This window comes from Chrysemys picta, chromosome 14 (assembly GCF_011386835.1).
Source record: "Chrysemys picta bellii isolate R12L10 chromosome 14, ASM1138683v2, whole genome shotgun sequence".
In the NCBI taxonomy this organism is placed as follows: Eukaryota; Metazoa; Chordata; order Testudines; family Emydidae; genus Chrysemys; species Chrysemys picta.
This window is the reverse complement of record NC_088804.1, coordinates 35,541,884-35,560,745: the sequence shown is the minus strand read 5'-3', so window position 1 is coordinate 35,560,745 and position 18,862 is coordinate 35,541,884. Positions and strand designations below refer to the sequence as shown.

At 38.4% G+C, this 18,862-nt stretch overlaps 1 protein-coding gene across 2 annotated transcripts in view; it reads right to left on the bottom strand.

The window, feature by feature from the left end:
* Positions 1-18,862, bottom strand: part of CDH13 (cadherin 13) — a 752,462-nt gene that overhangs the window by 614,831 nt on the left and 118,769 nt on the right. For both annotated transcript variants that reach the window (XM_005292303.5, XM_042852124.2), the window contains exon 2: positions 5,734-5,845. In XM_005292303.5, coding sequence (XP_005292360.1) covers positions 5,734-5,845 — 112 coding nt within the window. The remainder of the gene's footprint in view (positions 1-5,733; positions 5,846-18,862) is intronic.

Sequence of the window (18,862 nt, the reverse complement as noted above, 5' to 3'; positions counted from 1 at the left end):
ATTTACTTTCCCTTCAGTGCAACACTTTGAAGGAGAAACTTCCTGTAATTCAACTGGTCTCCTCATGGGCATGCCACATGGGACCACACCTTAGCCTGAAATACGCACAGCGATTCCTCAAACAGAAGTATGAACAATGTGTCAGATGGTGAATTTTTAAAAACACAGCCAATGTGGACTTAAGAATTGCATTATAATATTCTCTTCCCCACTAAAGTAATTAAATAAACCATATTTCCTGCAATCAGAAAAAAAAATGAAAATGTGGCTAAATCAAACTCTGACTCAAAAATTCACTCTGAGGCTGCCTATGGAAAGTTTTAATCTGAAATAGCTATTTTTGCCAAAGTTATGACTATCTGAAAGGTATTTTTTCCATTATGCTACAGATGCTAAAATATGAGTCCCCTTGAATGCATGCTGAAGAGAAAGTTAGATGCAGTGTTTTGAATATGACAGCTTCTTAAAAAATGATCTTAAGAAAAAAAAGAAGGGAAAGAGGGGAATAGAATAAAGGGATATTTAGATATGAAGGAAGAGAGATTTAGGGTTTGATCAGATACAGTTCTATAGGAAGGCGTATTGAATAAAGAAAAAGGGGATTAGAAAAACAAAAAGGTGTCAGGAAGGGTGGAGGTGGCCATTAAGTGAAATGTAATGATACAAATCAATTAAAAAAAACACCAGCTCAGCTGGAGTACAAAGGATGAATGCTAAGAAACAACAATTGGATCTTAAGGAAATTAATGGAAAGGAGGTCATGAGTATGCAACAGAACATGTGTAGTAGTTATGGTCAATGAGCAAGAAGTTGAAAGCAAAACTGTTCAGGAAAAACAAGCTTGCTGCCTAATCCTAGGGGCAAATGGTAGTCTAGACACAAGTCCACCTGGTTTCTTCAGAATAGGAAACAAACTGATTTCTTTAGTGAACCTTAAACAGCAGCTTGAAATTGAGATAGCCATTAATAGGGAGGTAGGAAGCAATATCATTTTAGTAGGACTCTAGCTTGTGTGATCCAAGAGGTTGCTACAGCTACACTAATTGGCCCGTTGTGTCCAATTTTTACTTCTAAAATCATGAGTTTAGTCCATCCACCTACCCAAAATCATGAGATTAAAAAAAAAAAAAAGCAGTTTGGTTTCTTTTCATGTGTTTTTTGCGGGGTTTCTGAGCCTTAACAGTGAATTTGTTTTCCCACTTTTCTCCAACATGGAAGGCTATAAACATAATGTTTTTGTTTTTTTTTATGGAAGCTGAGAATTGGATGCAATCTCATGACTCCAGGAACCTGGGGTTAAAGAAAATCACTAAATATCACGAGGCTCACAATAAAATTATGAGAACTGACAGCACTAAACCTCCTTCCCAACCCCCCCTACTACGGAGAGGGGCGAGTGGATGGGTGCTATGCAACATGCTTCCAAAATCCTGCCTCCATTGAGGAATGGGAGGGAGATTGGAGATCAGCTATTAAGTTATTGTCAGCCAGTGGCTTCTTAGGCTACATCTATGCTATAAACTAGGCATGTGATTCCCAGCTCGCATAGGCCTACTCACGCTAGCTCTTATCAAGCTAGCATGCTATAAACAGTAATACCCAGGGTAACATGGACAGCGGCAAGCGGTGGCATGAACTAGCTGTGCAGAGTACAAACGCTCCTGAACCCCATGGTTATGTACGCAGCACACCTAGCCTGTTCCACTGCTCTCTCCTGCTAGTGCTACACCAATAGTCAGAGCAAGCTAACGCAATATGTCACACAATAGATTTTCACTCATAGGATCCAACGCATGTGGAACCCCTTTAAGGGCGAGAGAGGTTTGGAACAACTTCTTGAATGCTCTGAACTAGACCATGTTCTCTAATCTATTGTGATCACAAAACCCCAATTATTAACCATTTGCATTATAGAAGGATTACATCAAGGCTGAATTTGACCCTATAGATTTATATTCAAGTGGTCCTATACATTACAGCCACTGTCACATTTTCTGAGCATGCCATAACAAAAATGAACACTAAAAATATTAGTGTCTTTAACTGAACACTCACAAGTGACAACCAAAAAAAAAAAAAAGGTAGGATCTGCATTGATGGTAAAAGATTTCTAACTCGAGGCCTCGTTGAAGATGGAACAGAAGAGCTTGTACCCAGAAGTTGACCAAAGCCAGGCTTTGGTGAAACTCTGGAAGAAGCCGTTCCCAAGGCAAAAGCCCCGATGATCCTATTGACTTCAGTGGGGCTAGGGTTTTGTCCCTGCACTTTTCATGAAGCCTGGTTGCAACTGAGGAACTACTACCAAGAGTAACCCTTCAGATCTTATCTGCCACATTTCCAGCAAATCTCTGTCTTATTCCTGCCTTCCACATCTTCCTTCGAGTAGGGTATTTTCTAAACATTATTTTTGTTGAATTCATAATAAATTCTAAGTCTAGAATGGATTCACCTAGATTAGCTGCAGCACGACCTTAGAGCTCCTTGCCTAGCTCTGTTGAGCTCTCTATTCCATGTTGCTTTTCATTTGTCCTTGGTTCATCTTTTATGTATTCTGTACATAAATATACTTTCCTTTGTCAATTTCCTAAAATAGTTCCCACGTAGGTTAAAAGCTGCAGCGGCTCTTTTATTGTATATTATTTTCTTTGGAGTCCTATGCTTCAGCTCAATGTATTTCTTCTCTGAAGGTATTTAAAAGTTTGCTGAATATGTGAAATAACTTTTTTATTGCCAGAACGCATGCAAATAAAAAAGAAATAAATGCCTCTAGCTTTGGTCTCTTTTTTTCCAATAAGTTTCATGTATAATGAATATAGCTGCATTTATGGCCAACTAGTAAATACATAAGAAACAACTATAACCCATATTTAATTACTGGAGGAAACATTGGCAATGGAATATACAGTATGTTCTTGTTGAAATTAAAAAGATCAAAAAAACAAATATGATTGTTTCCCTGCTCTTCAGTGGAGAATTAAAAGCTGCTTGGTTTATTGAAGACTACAAAAGCAATCACCGTTATAGACCTGCTTTGCATACTGGCTCTATTAATTTACATACTCATGGTAGGCCTAAAATTCAGATACAACTGTTAAATTATACTGCTGTTGAGTAATGGGTATAAAAATAATGCAACAGCATGCAAAGTGTATTTAAACAGACACAATTAAAAATATTGATTCCACTGAAGACAAGACTGAAAAGACTATGCACAGATTTAATATTGTCACATCCAGGACACACTACTTATGAGTGATTGAGTTAGCTAGACTTGCACATTGACAATCTGTCTTTGTCGCATGTTATGTATTAGACTAATTTAGCATCTGATTATTAAAATAATTTAATTCCCAAGATTGTTTTGAGATATTTTCCCTCCTGCTCTTCGCCCTCTTAAAATTAATAATGTCTTAATTATTGTGTCAGTTTCACACCAGTGCAATTTGCTGGGTCACCACAATGTAGTCCAATCAACAATGTCTTAAACAGTTTGTCCTTTATACTGCTGAACAGACTGAGGACAAATCAGCAAGAGATTTGGACAGACGCGCTAAGGCATCAACGTACTCAGATACAGCCAAAGAGAGCGACAATAAAGGTTATTTGCATTTTACTAAATTTTAACATGCGGACATTTTTATCCTTTGAGGCCATGAAACCCCCAATATTATGTTGTTTGACTGCTATGTCTGTTCAACAAATTGCTGGTCTTCTTTTAAAGAAAGCGAACACCTGAACTCTATGGAATCCAGAAGGTGCTCAGCACCTCTGAAAATCTGGCAACTCATTTTAGTGCATAATGGCAACATTTTCAAAAATGCCTAAGTAACTTAGGATGTTATGTTCCAGCTTTAACTCAGGCACCTAGAAGCCCAAATCACATTGAAAGTGAATAAAATGTATTGCCTAAGTCACTTGTGGAGATGGAATTTAGGGACCTAAGTCTCTCAAGTGCTTTAGAAAAGTTTACCCTAAATTTGGATCCAATCCAAAGCTCACTGAAGTCAATGGGAGTCTTTCCTTTGACTTCAGTTGGCCCCTGGTGACAAAATTATAGTACATGTTGTAGTAGGAAGAGAGCCGGAGATACAAGATAAGCCCTTGTATTAGAGGCCTGGTATAAGGCAGGACCTGCTCACAAAATCTGGCAAGAATAGGACTGATATTGTAGAAATTGCTGAGAGGTGCTAAGTACAGAGTACTCACACAAACACATCCCAATATCAAGTGGTATCAGAACATCCTGATATCAAGGATGGTACAAAACATTCCCCAAGGATAACAGAAACACACTGATCCTTTCTAAAACATAAGGTCAGGATGACAGTATGTAACTTGTTTATATCAGGGTATAAAGATGCATCTCAGAGTGAGTATCTTTGGCCAGCCTAGGGGGCAGTGGAAAGTCCCACCACTGACCGAGCTGCATCCATTGTCATGGGCATACATGTCTTAATATCCTCATTGAGTCTGTCAGGTGCTATTACCATGTTTTGTTGACAATAAACCTGGCCGGGTGCCTTTGTACCTTAACGGCTCTTGTGGTTATTGGGCGGTTTGCTCGAGGTCTGCTGTGCCAACTGTCTGCACAGAGCTGGGACAGCACACAGGGAGAACACACACACACACAGACAGCCAAACATCTAACCACACATGTATCTGAGGTTTGATATAAACTGCAAAACAGAGCAAATACTTTCACTCACAATATAATCTTAAATAAGTAGGGGATGGAGAGGGAAAAGGTATTCCTTAAATAGAATGTTATTGCTTTTTATTTTTGATCCAAACTCTGAATCTTACTTTCACATAAATGTTATTACATATGAACTGTTAATTTCAGCTGTTGAACCAAATGTCATCAAATGAAAAGGCTACTAAATAACATGAATAATGGGAAAAATGCAGTTTTTTATCAATATTTAAAGCTCACATTAGGTACCATATTAGATTGACAGCCTTGAAGTCTCAAATCCTCAGAACAGGTCCCAATACAGAATGAACAACAGCAGTGCAAGCTTCACAACATTGCATCATTAATGTACCCTAGGGTTGAAAGAAGAGTTAAATCTCCATGGCCCGTTCAACCTTTGGCCTGTCTGGGTAGAGTGTACGGTGCCAACAATCAATGACAGCTCAGCTCTGGTGGTAGTTTTTGTGATGTGGACACCTGTCTGTTGGAAAAGGGACTGGACCACCAGATCAACTGCTTAGATCACAGAAGAGATGGTGATAACTTTTTGAAACTCAGGCCTGATCCAAAGCCTACTAAATTTTATGGAAAGTCTCTTATTGATGTCAATGGCCTTTGGGTCAGGCTCCCGGAATGGCTGCACACCAGGGAGGAAGAAGGAATTTATACTGAAATGCAAGTCAAGATCCTTGTCTACAGTCAAGTACTGATACAGCGGGAAAGGCAAAGAAATGCAGGAGGTGACTCATTCATAAAAATCAGAGGATGAGCCTAAGCTTCCATGTAAATATTCAAACCCCAACAGATAAATGTGCAGAATTTTGCCAACCCTAATTCATAGCAAAGTTCAAAATCTGTATAAATAAAGGATTTTAAGGGGAGGGGAGGAGCTATTGTAGTACCCAGGTGGAAGCTATGCCTGGAATCATGTTATAAGGAGGAAGATCTCGCTGATAAATTCACAGTGTGATATGAAAACACACAGACTGTGGTTAATACAGATTTTTGCAAAAATGACATATGAAAATTACACTTCTTACAGTTCAGAATTGGCTGGTCCTCTGTGAATTCAGATGGCTGTTCAATATGAAAAACCTTTTGCTGGAATCCGGGGATGCATTCTAAATCTTCTGCAAATACAAGCAACAGCACCTGAGGAAATAGAGGGAACGGACTTTTAATATCCACTTGCTCACCAATCTTCTTGGCTTTGGTGAATGGTAACAAGTTTGGACTCAATGTTCATTTAAAAAAAAAAAGCCACCCACACATCCAGCACATCACAGCTTCCCTTTAAAACTTTCTAACCATTGCTTTGCACGAGAAGTTTCAATCAGCATATACACAGGCAGATATCGAGAGCGCAAAAAAATAATATATGTAAAGATACAGCTACACTGCAGCTGGTGGGGTAATGCCCAGTTTGGTAAACAGACATGCACTAGCCCTGCTCAAGGTAGCATACTGAAAATAGCAGTGTGGCGGCATGGCCTAGCTGCCTGAATACAATACTGCCCAACCCCTGTGGTATATGCGTGGACAGTTACCCTGAGCCACCATCCACATTGCCCCAGGCAAACATTGTGCAGATGTACCCAAGATTAATAATGCTCAATTCAGAAATGCACCTGCTTAAAGTTAAGTGTGTTCTTAAGTCCTTCTGAAGTCATGGGACATAAACATGTATAAATAGGGCTGGAGTATGATTACGTTATTTGCTGACTCAAGGCCTATAAGCTTAGGTTAGTTTAGTAAATCTCTGAGCTAGTGAAGAAGTCTTTTGTTCAAGGGCAAAGTTTCATGTCACAAAAGTTTCCTTTGTATAAACTCTGGCAGCAGATGGAAAATGTCAATTCCCCACCCCCACAAAGCTATAATTTGTCCGGTTTCCCCATAATCAAAAAGTTGTTTACCCCAGTGGAAGATTGAAAATGGAATGTGTACATCGTTCTGTAGTTGGATCTGAAGGTTAAAGTTAAATACAGCTTGTGCCACTGTTAGTATCTGATCACCAAAGCCCACTGTCACCACAGGAACATCTGGGCAAGGGAGGGAGGTTAAAAGCAAAATAAAATTGGTTGGGAATAGGTACAATGCCAATCTCTGTTTCGGAAGATTTGTGTTCTATCATTGACTAGAGACAACAAGCTGAAAGACTATTTTCTTTGGTGGACTTTAAATGGCGGAGGAGCAGGTAGGAAATCACAGAAAGAGTGGAGAAGAAAAAAAGGCACAGAAAATTTAAGGGTTAAATGAAGCACAAAAAAAGATCCAAGGTAGCAGGGAGGACAAATTTACTTTTCCATACCCAAATATAAGCACCCAAATTTTCAAATGCATTTCCTTGTTTTGGGGCCTCATTTTGGGGGTTTCCTCTGGTCCTGATTTTCAGAGATGCAGATCACTTACAACTCTCATTAGTTTAAACCGACGCCTAAAATGTCTCCAGTTGGACACCCAAAGGAAGACCAGAGTAACCAAAGAGAAAATGATACGTTTGACTTCCATTAGTACAAAAAGGTAATGTTGACATGCAATCCCCACATGAAAGGGCCCTTATACTCAGTAGCTACCTACAATGCTTGACCTGCCAATGAGAGACGAGCTCATCATTTTCAGTGATGTAACACTATTCCAGCAAATAAACATCCTCCCTATAGACTAAGAACAGGGTCCTCCAGCATAGCGCTTTCAGTGCTACCTTTGTTAGATAAACCTCTTTGCCATGTTTCTCTGTTCAGAGGACAAGTGATTATTATGATCATTCTTAGGCTAGCATGCTCCCTGCGTAGCCATCCCTTGTTTGCTCTCGTCAAAGAATCAAAATGCTACCCAGGTTTTCTTTCCATACAGAAAATCCTGGTGCACTAGAGTGTCATTGTTTGCTTTATTTTACTCAGTCTTTCAAAGCACAGGGAGGACAGTATCCCACCTGCTCTTATATCAGTTGCTCTTATTGAAACTGATTCTCGGGCAGTCTATTTCACATAAACACTTGCTGTAAAAGGCCAGCTAGACATGAACAGACACTGTGTGCAATAGGCAGAATGTTTCGTGACAATCCAATTGGCAGAGTGCAAATGTGGCAGATGGGCACATTTCTCATCCTTAATGACATGCACCGCATTTGCCCCTTTGTTCAAGTAAGAAACCAAGAGAAAGAAAGAGAGCGCAAGCAAGCAGAGTCTAAGCCACTTTGCAAGATTGTCGCTTCACCAATTTACACAGCTAAGAAATTGACCCACAGTGCCTCACTCTGCCCTCCAATGTCCTTCTGTACCAAGAACTCCCACAGCAAAGTCCAGATTTTCTAAGCCTACACTCAAAATTGCAAATTAGTTATTTAATGCACAGAAGTGGCCAGATATGCATGTAACCAGCCATTTGCATGTGCAGCTACTCCATCTGGATGCAAATCCACAGTGATAGTGCATGAAAATGAAGCATGTAACCCATGCCAGCTTGATGCAGATAAAGTGTCACATGTAGTGGCACCTAGATCAACTAGAGATTGATAAACCTGCTACAGCCATGACTAATAGAAATATGTCTTTTAGCTCATGTAGAGACTTGTGCATTAAGCTGCAGAGGTCTCAGGTTTGATCCTGCCTGACGATCAGGGTCTGTTGGCATTATATATTTGCATATGCCTTTTCTGCACAGAGCTGCAACAGTGTATTTTTAAAGATTAGGCCCAGTTGACACATGATTCCAATGAATGAACTTGCACACAGCATAAATTAGTGCAGAATAAAATGTGCCATTCCTTCCTGTACTCCCGTGTCAAGACACAAACAGTGAACTACACAGTGTTGCAAAACCAGCCCAGTTTGGCAAATAGCCCATAAAGTACATACATTTCAACGATAAAGATAAAATTAATTACAAACATGACTTTGCTGCTAAAAAAATAATACATGGCGTTGGATATAAAAGAGGCAGTAAATCATAGCTTGATCGCCTAGCCTCTGGAATCTTGAATTCTAGTTTGTAGCCTTGGAAAACAGATTAGGATTGGAAAACTGATTTGGATATCATATAGGTCAGTAATTTCTGATAATGTGTGTTGGCTGTAAAATCAGGATGTTCTAAATATGCCATGAGTTCACTTCTGAAAGTCTAGGATACAGGACTCGTGTAATGTCAACTTAGCAAACAGAATGTGACCTTTACTCTCTGAAATAATTATAAAATGCAGGCCTGGTCTTGCTGTGAAATGGAACATTTTATTCTAGCTGTGCAATTCCAAACACTTTCTTCTCTTCCAGACATTAGACAAGATGTCAAGTTTGTCATCACATGGAAGGTTTTTATTAATTATCTTTTAGAAGCACAGTCCTTCTTGTAAATTTATTTTTTCACGCCAAGAAAATTTTTCTATTGAACTAAATGTCTATCTTCTTAAAATTTTGTCCGCTAAAGGTCTTCACTTTGAAAAGGCCTGGCAAAAAAATAAACCAAGTACAGATCTGTGTTGAAAGCAAAAGAGAATATTGTTTAAAGCAGAACATATTCTAAATTTCAGCAGCATATAGAATTCATAATTATGTGTGCGCTAAAAAAGAAAAAGTTTCCTGGATCATTAACTATTTAAAGAAAGTAGAACTGGGATCTGAATGCTTACAGGTATCTTCTCCCAAAGAAAATACTTTATTTTGCACTTAGGAGATTTTTAAACATTGTGAAGGTACACAAATGCTGTTCATACTTACAAATTAAAGGGCATATATGCCCCTAATTCAGCAAACCCATCCTGTTTAGCAAAGCACTTAAGCTGATTGAGAATTTTTTGGCAATATGTTTTTACCAAAATCATCAAAACCGAAAGTTTTTGCTGAAATACATCAGTTTCAATGAAACTTTCATTGGGAAAGTTTCTTAGGTCCAGGATGGAATTTCTGGTCAAAACAAGAGAGGCACCTACTCCCAAAACAGCCAACAGCACAGTTGTTAGGGCACTCACCTGGAATGAAAATTTCAAAACATGGTTTTGTCCCCATACTGAACTAATTAAATGTTGAAATCTCAAGATTTATGAAATGGAATTCTTCCTTTTTAATCCTCCCTTATTAAGCACGTGCTAAAATGCTTTTGACTTTATCCAATGAGCTTGTTGTAATTTTCAAGAAGCAAAGAGATAAGAATGTTCTAAAGCTAACAGAACACTGTTCTATAACTGAGAAGGGGTCAGTCTTCTGTCCTTTTACTGAGAAAAATAGTATCTGCAGCCTTCAATGATTGAACAATTCTGCACCAAGCACCATTTGCTCATAACCTAAATCAATTTGGAAGTGAACCGTTCCCTGCAAAGCAAACAGCAGGGTTCAATCACACAGCCCTAGAGATCCCATGGACTGACATACACAACCAAACCCTCTCACCTGGAGCAATTTACTTCTTAATAAAATGTGAAGACTGAAGAGGCAATTTTTAATATCCTGACAATTTGTCTATGCAAACTTACTACTGGTCTTTATAAGTAAATGTCACTGGTTCAGCTAGCTTCTATGTAAGCTTGGTCATAAGGTCAGTAGATAAAGCTGTGCTCCCAATGATGGTATTAGGCCTACTAAACATCTTAATAAAACAGCACACATTCTAGAGGTCATGGTTGATCTCAGTGCTTGCACTGAAAGTTGGTCACACAAGAACCATGGAATGGAAAGCAGAAGGGGATCTCACTTTTTTAATCAGCGCTGACCAGAGGATAACAATTCCATCTTGCAGCAGATTTTGAGGCTCTGAAATGAATGTCTATTCCACATTGGGGGGTGGGGGGGCACGAAACTTACCTTTCTAATGTTTTGGTGAACATGGTAGCTAGGGTACTGCCTTGGGACATTGGAGGCCCAGGTTTATGTCTATACTCTGCCAGATTCAGACTGAGTTAGGATGAAAAACTCCACTCTGGATCAGGGCCATCCCAGGCCATGGCTGTAACTGCTCGGTACAAAGTCTCTCAGACCCCAAAATCCTTCCCAGGGAAAGTGCTGTGGAAACTGATACATCCCCGTGAAACAACAAAACAGCATTTTTCACCAAAATTGCATTTAAGCAAAACTGTTCTGACAGTTTTTTATACCTCTCCCGCAGCAGATATTCATGAGAAACCTGAACTGAAACCCTTTGTACGTGACCCCATCTCAGAACAGGGTTTCTCTGCCTCTCTGCAATTGATGGAAAGTTAGCCTCTAAAACAAGCTCCCAAATAGAACATAAAATGAGATTTTCAAACCATCAGATCTCTCTGCTTGTTGTACAGGAATTCCATTCAGCTCAGATCAGCCATATTCCAGATTTGGAAGTGATGTTCTCCACCAGTTCTACTGTAATCCTTCTCGAATATTTGTCAGCCTGATGTGTAATAGATCAAGTCCCTATTATAAAAACCATAGCCCTCAGAATGCCAATTACATCTCACATTGTTCTTATGGGTTGAAATTCATCCTTATGCAGAAGACTCAGACAAGGCATATCCAAACACGGCGTAAGTGGGGTGTAGTCCGTGCATAGGCTAGGGTGAACTGTATCCAATATAAATACAAGAAATCTCAGATTATTAAGATTACAATATTCTAAAATTGGAGGTCCAAATTCTATCACTGCTTCCATGCGAGCAATTGTAACACTAAGAAATCACCATTAAACCCTATAAAGTTACAGGAAAAATTAACACGGAAAAGAGAATTGGGCGTAAGTGACAGTATTGCCAACCTTCAGAACTCAAAAATCAGGAGTTAGGCCCAAAGACATGTGATGTTTAGAAAATTATACAATTTTAGGTTTTATTTTCTTTTGCTGTTTGTTTGTTTTTAAGGTCTGAGGTTCACCCAGCTTGTCTTTTTCAGCATTTCCTCTGGAATCTTGAGAGCTAGAAACCTGTTGTGTTTTGTTTTTAAAAAATTAAAGCTGAGGTTCTTGCATATATTCCCTCATAATACTATGACCCTCGGGGCTGTGGAGTGAGAAAAAACCTCCAAACTGTGAGAGTTGGTAACACTGAGTTAATCTCAAGATGAAAAATCAGGGAAGAATAGGTTGTTACAGAAATTGAAATCCTGGCTAAATAGCTACTCCAAATCTAAAGACTCCTTCCTTCCACGGGTGCTTCAAAAATAGGACCTCAACATAAGAATGGCCATACTCGGTCAGACTAATGGTCCATCCAGCTCAGTATCCTGTCTTCTGACAGTGGCCAATGCCAGGTGCTTCAGGGGGAATGAACAGAACAGGTCATCAAGTGATCCATCCCCTGTTGTGCATTCCCAGCTTCTGGCAAACAGAGGCCCATTATTTCATTGGGTAACCCTTGGTTCTTGTGTTATGAATAACACTTATTTACTTTCTCTACACCAATATTGACTTCTATCATGTTCCCCCCTTAGCTGCCTCTTTTCCAAGCGGAAGAGTCACCGTTTTTTAATCTCTCCTCATATAGAAGCTGTTCCATACCCCTAATCATTTTTGTTGCCCTTCTCTGTACCTTTTCTATTTCAAATAGATCTTTTTTGAGATGGAGTGACCAGAATGGCATGCAGTATTCAAGGGGTGGGCAAACTATGGATTTATATAGTGACATTATGAATTTTTCTGTTTTATTACCTCTCCCTTTGCTGCAGCAATATTTAGTAAGAGGGTCGATTATTGGAGAAAAAAATGTAAGTATAATAGCAATAAGTAGCATCGCCTGACAGCATTCCTCAGCAGGAGGGTGAATCCTGGCCCCACTGAAGTCAGTGGGAATTTTTCCATTGACGTCAGGATTTCACCCATAGCATTTTGGATCAGGGAAATAGTTACATTAAATTGTCACAGATGGTTACCATAACGGAATAAGGGAAATATTCTTATGAATTAAGAGCCTTATTCTGAATCAGACTGTACAATGGGATTTTCGACACTGACTTCAAGTAGCAGATCCTCAAACAATTGTTTCACCTACCCATATATAGGCTACTTGACAGACATTTTTGTGTGTCCCCTGAGTGTTTTTACAGCAACGGACACAGAAGGAAATGATCTAAAAGGTTGCAGCATTCATCCTGAAATTGGTGTCATTAACAAAGGTATTATAATACTGTAAAACTATGCACGGATTTATACTTCATTATCACAGCACCACCAAACTCGCCTATGGAGGCTAAAAGAAATGCAATGCTGTTTTTCGGAATTCTATCCTATTGGTGGATTGTGTGTGGTATGTTTTTTTGTGGGTTTTTTTTAATATGGGAGGGGAGAAAGTGAGTGAGTGAGTCTGTGAGAAAGAAAAAAAATAGGAGTTAACCTCTTTTTTTAATCATGAGATGGTTCAGAAAAGCCTATTCACAACCTCTACAGCTCTACCTCTGAATCTGATAGTGAATTCAAGTCATTTTTGTAAGAAATGCTATTAAGATTTGGCAATAAGATTCTTCAAGGATGATAAATATCCTTTTAAAGGGCCTGCACATCCATTTACTGCATAGTTCTGTCCTAAAAATGAAAATCACACTTGGAGTACTGAAGGGTGGGTTATGAAAATGTAAATTAGAGTGACTTTATTGGCTCAAATGAATTCAGCTCTCTTGTCACAAAGAAGTATGACTGTGGTAGACGTCCATTAACTGGAATCAGAATATGACAAAGTCTTTAGGGGGACTATCTAACAAAGAGAACTTTCAAAAGGAAAGGCTCATAAAAGAAGGAGTGTTTATTATGAGAGTTGTATCACACATTGAATAAAATGTGTATCTTCCCCGATACGGGAAATCGTGTTCATTTGATTATTTAAGAAGTGATTTACTGGTAAGTATTTTTGAACAGGCAGGTGCTTTGCTTCTCAGGTTTAAGTAAATAAGACTGTTAAACCAGCATCAGAACCAGACTTTTCACATGGACCCTATATCCATGCAAGTCCCAATAGGACCCTGGAGTCCATGCTAGTAGATCGCTTATAACAAGACTGGAATTTTAGGTCAAAATTTACAAAATTAGGGGCCTAAGCATAGGCTCCTAAATAAATAGACTGATCTTCAAAAGTGCTGGGCACCTAAAAGCTGCCACTGAAGTCAACTGATGTTCAGCAGGCTGGTATAACTGAGGTCTTAGTTTGATACATAGGTATAGTTAAGAAACTCTGGCCATATTAATTAAATATCCTCAGAGGCTAGTAACAACGGGCAGGATTCTGGATACTCGTGATGAGTAGTACTTTTCTCCATAAGTAGTCCCATTAAAATAAATCAACTGCTACTAGTAATAATACCTAGCTCTTATATAGTGCTTTTCATCAGTACATCTCAAAGCACTTTAAAGGAGTCAGTCAGTATCATTATCCCCATTTTACAGATGGATCTGGTAAAGTGCCACTCATCATCAGCGAATGAGACTACTCAATGAGTAAAATACCACTCAACGTGTGGAGTCTGGCCCCAAATAATTTTATTTGTATTATGAAAGGTGGCAACACATTCTGTGACAAACCCATACACCAGAAATGAGATTGCAATTGGTTAGCCTATTTAGAGAAGGTTGCACAATAAATATAGCTTACAGGCAACAGAATAATGCAAATGAGCCATTCTGTAGCACGACTGCACCAGCGAAAGAGGCATAAATAAGACACACTGAAAGTCAAATTTTCCTTCTCATTAAATTGCAGCGTATGGAGCTATCCAAACCTAAACCGTATTGCGACAATCGCCTGTTCCAAGGTCTGTTTATATTGAACATTTTAGTTATTTATCATCTAATGAACCAAACAGTTTCATACTGTTTTCCAGTAGTTATGGCTCCATGAAGAACACTTGGATGAGTGAAAATTTTAATCTATATAAAAAAAATTAAGAAATTCTTAAACATAGGTATGCCACTTCATAATTACTTTCCCCCATGCAAGTGGATATTCCATACAGCAAAATATTGATGTGGCAGAACCTATTCTAGAAAAAAAAAATTAAAGTCATACTTCCTACACCAGATAGCACTTTCAGATGAAATTTTTTGCAACTATACTGAATATGATATATGTATAATTTCGCAACGACATGATCGTTATCAAAAAGGTATAACCTTCCATCTCTTGCTTTCTTTACATTCCACAATGATATAACACCCAGCAATTATAACTAGATCACAAAACTTAGCTTGGTATAACATTGTACATCTGTCTTTCGGGTATACTGCACCAGGAAGCTAAAACCAAAACCAACTTGCTAAAATATACTTTTAAAAAGAGCACATGGATTCATTTGCTATGGTAAAGACAAGAGTGGTATTGTGAGCCCCAAGCATTCAAAAAAAATCAGGAGTTGAGCCCCCAAAATATTTCATAAAGAATATTTCCCAAGGCCCAGTCCAAAACCTATTGAAATCCCTGGGGTAGATTCCATTCAATGGGGCTCATGAACTCTGTAGAATAACAAATATAGCTCATAATCTTCAGCATAAATGTGTGTGTTAATTTGAGCTCTGTTACAATAATTAGATTAAATTACCTGTATTATCTTGCCACAAATTATTCCCAGTAGAATTAATATAGTATCTTATGGTGGGGGAAAAATGTGACTTGCAATGATATCTGATGGCAAAAATAACCTGTTATAGTACAGGCATAAAAAGTGTTTAATGGTTTAATATTCATTTTCATAATTTCACTAAATACAAAAGCTGGGGTTCAACCAAAACATTAGACATCAGATGAAAGACAGGAAGGTGGTTTACTATTCAATCAAAAGAACCACCTTTTTTTTAGTTTACAAGTGCAATCAAAACACTTCTGTGAACTACTAGGACTCAAAATTTTTCATTTCATGACAATTGACAGGCCATTGGTTAACAAGTCATCTAGATCAACTAGGTTCTTTTTTGCTATTGAAAATATATAAATAAATAAAATGTTGTACATTGATGCCAATGCAAACATAGTAGCAATGTTCTATAATATTATACATTAACTACTGTACCCGGTATAATTGAAGTTGCAGTTCTCTTAATTACATAATTAGTGACACATTTTGTTCTGAACTCTCACTGGCTTTAGTGAGAGTCACATGTGAATGTGTCAGGGAAGAATTTGGCCCCTCAGGCATAATTTTAATTATATTTCCATAATATTGAGTCATTTAGAAGGCATTTTTAAATTGTATGATTAGACTTCTGGAGCATGCCAGCGTCTGTGAAGACACAGGGAATAAACCTACTCTCACTTAAATCAGTGGGACTTTTCTTATTGGCTTCATCAGGAGCAAGACCACAGCATGTTCCTTTAATCTGCAGCAGCAATCTTTTTATTGTCTTGGTCCAGTTTATGTGCTCATGATCAGTGCAGCTGCTTTATATATTATTCTTTAGCAAGGGTATGGTAAATCTTCAGACAAAAGGAATTACTCTCATATGAGGTGGACTGCGAAAAGCTTTGTTCTCTTTATCATCACCAAAAGATAAAGAAATGGATGAATGCACTAGCTATTGGGGGCTTGTTGGTCAAGGTAAGGGCATGAATCATATTTCAGCAAGCAAGCTGAGCCTAGGAAGTTTCTCATGCTAACTCAGTGGGAACTACAATGTACTATGCCCTTTATAGAGGAAGGGGAACTGAACTCTGAAATTAGCGAGGTATTGCTGAAAACATGTATCAGGGACTGCACAGTTCATGCTGACCTTAACTCACAAGATAGTGGGCGACCTCACAGTTAGCATGCAGATGGTACCTTTTCCAAACACTAGTTAACAGGCGCCTCTATTTGGGAATAATCTATCGAGGTAACTGGGATTAGAGCCAGGTATGCTAGACAGTACAATATACTTGGGCACATTATCTAGCTGCTGATCAACTCACAAAACATACAAGCTAAGTCATAGAAGGGAAAAGGAAAGTAGATTTGTTGTTACTTGTCTGCTCACCTTTATTTGAGGGACACATTTTTACAATTTCTTCTATAAAACGTGAAATCAACTCGCTGTGCTGGCCTGCATAATTACTCTGCAGTGATGATAAATTAATTGCAGTCCTTTTATGCTCCTTCTTTCTGCGTGTGTCTATCAAAAGAAGTAACTACTGACCCCAGTGAACCCAGATGAATGATCAAGAACTACATAAAGTTACCATAGTTTTAGTGAAAAATAAGATAATTGATCAACTCTGAAATAACCAGTGTAGAAAAACCAGGTGCTTAAAGAGAATGGGGGGGGGAGGGGGAAGAGAATTGCATCTCCTTAATTTGTAGAATCAGTATCTGGTAGATTCAGAAGACTCATGGTATAATTTATATTAGTCAAAAATCCAATTCCAAAACTGTTTATAAAGAAAAATGTTTAAATAATTTTAATATTGGTCAATACTGGGCCTTTTTTTAAAAAGTAAGTTTTTCCATTCACGAAAGATTGGTATCTTTAACTTATTATAGGTACCCTCAGCTGGTAATCAGCATATCTCCAATGACGTCAACAGACCTAGGCTGATTTATACCAGCTGAAAAATCTGCCCCTAAATAGATACACCTTATCACAGTTCATGGAACTAACCAGGCCTTGCACATGTATTCATAAAGCACAGTCCTTTTCAGGTGTTAGGCTTCATCAAGAAATGTGACCTTTTTGGAAATAAGACAAGAGAGAACAACTGAAAAAGCTAAATTATTTTTGCCAGTTCTTCTGTCTCTAGAAAAATTATGTCCTGGGGGAAAGACAGCAAGTAACAGAACATTTCTGTGCACATCACAACATAGCAAACTCTCTAAAGCTTACAGGCTTCCTCTGTTAACAGTGACATTACATCAAGAATGACCTTTACAAAGAAATAAAACCCATTAGTTCTAGGAACACGATAACTATTAAAGATCAACACTTAGGAGCCGAAGCAAAACCTATATCTGGTAAATTAATTAGAACACAAATTATATGAAACCAAGACCTTGGTCTATAACCTCTCTCTTCTAATTACTTGCCTTTTAAAAGCTGAATGAAATCTTTTATGTATGAAGATGCTACTATTGACCCTAAATGCATTAGGAGTCAGAAAGAAATTTTCCATATATTGAGAATGGGGTTTGACTGAATATTTGAACATGCTTTAGTGACATCCTATTGAAATCACTATTTGTTTTCACTCATTGGCAATAGATACAACCAGTGAATCTTAAAATTAGTTGGAAAATACCTTGAGGGTGTTTTCTTTTTAAAATAGAATATTACCACACGCACACACACATTTCCCTGACTTTCTGGTAAGTTTGAACACTTTTATGAATGTGGCAGTTTTTTAATATGATCAAATAAGGCCCCAGTGCTGCAAGACGTGTGTATCTTTACTTATGCACATATTCCAGTTCAAGTCAATGGAAGTACTCACATGAACATAAGCTTCAGGATTTGGTGATGAGGGCCCAAAGTCCAGGCTAGTCTGTCCATTGACTACCATGGGCTTTGACTCAGGCCTTTAATTTGTATTTCCTTGTGATTATACTGCAGAACACACTTCCACACGGGCAAACAGTGACTATATTCTTTCCTTAAATGTGTTCACTGTCATTTAAAACACTTTTTTTATTTTTTTTTTATTTGTGCGGGGGTAGAAATAAAGGAGGGAACAACCAGTGCTTAAAATGTCAACTGACACACAGCAGCTGTAGGAAAATCTGAGCCCTAGAGAGCTGATGCTTTGATTTTAAACATTTTATTCCCTGGCCAACTGAGGACCCAGGCAAGAGTTATTAATGCATTAGGGGGCAGATCCTCAGCTGGTTTAAATTGTCATTACATCATTAATTTACACCAGTTAAGGATGTGCCCCCAAAAGCTTAATGTTTGCATAGAAAAGGATAGTATTAAGCTAACAGAACACCTTAGCCCTTTTAACCCTGGCAGTTAGCCAATATTTAGGGTCTTGTGGTTCATTTCTGTTAGGTGGAGAAACTGATGATGGAATCAGGCTTTTCTTTGACATAATACTGAATCTACGCACATTCCTGGTTACCTTAAAACAGTAGGAATCCAACAAACAGTAGGCAGCTTCTCAGTTCTTAGTTCCAAGCCTCTTTCCAGGCAGCACGCTGCCCAAAAAGCTCTCTCTCTCGCTGGGTTCTCTCTCAGGGAAATGCCTTGGGTCCTTTTCTGGCTCTCTCCTTGGCTTTCTTGCTGCCTTCTCTGTCTGCTTTGGCTCAGGCACACATATAGCTCCATCAAACAACA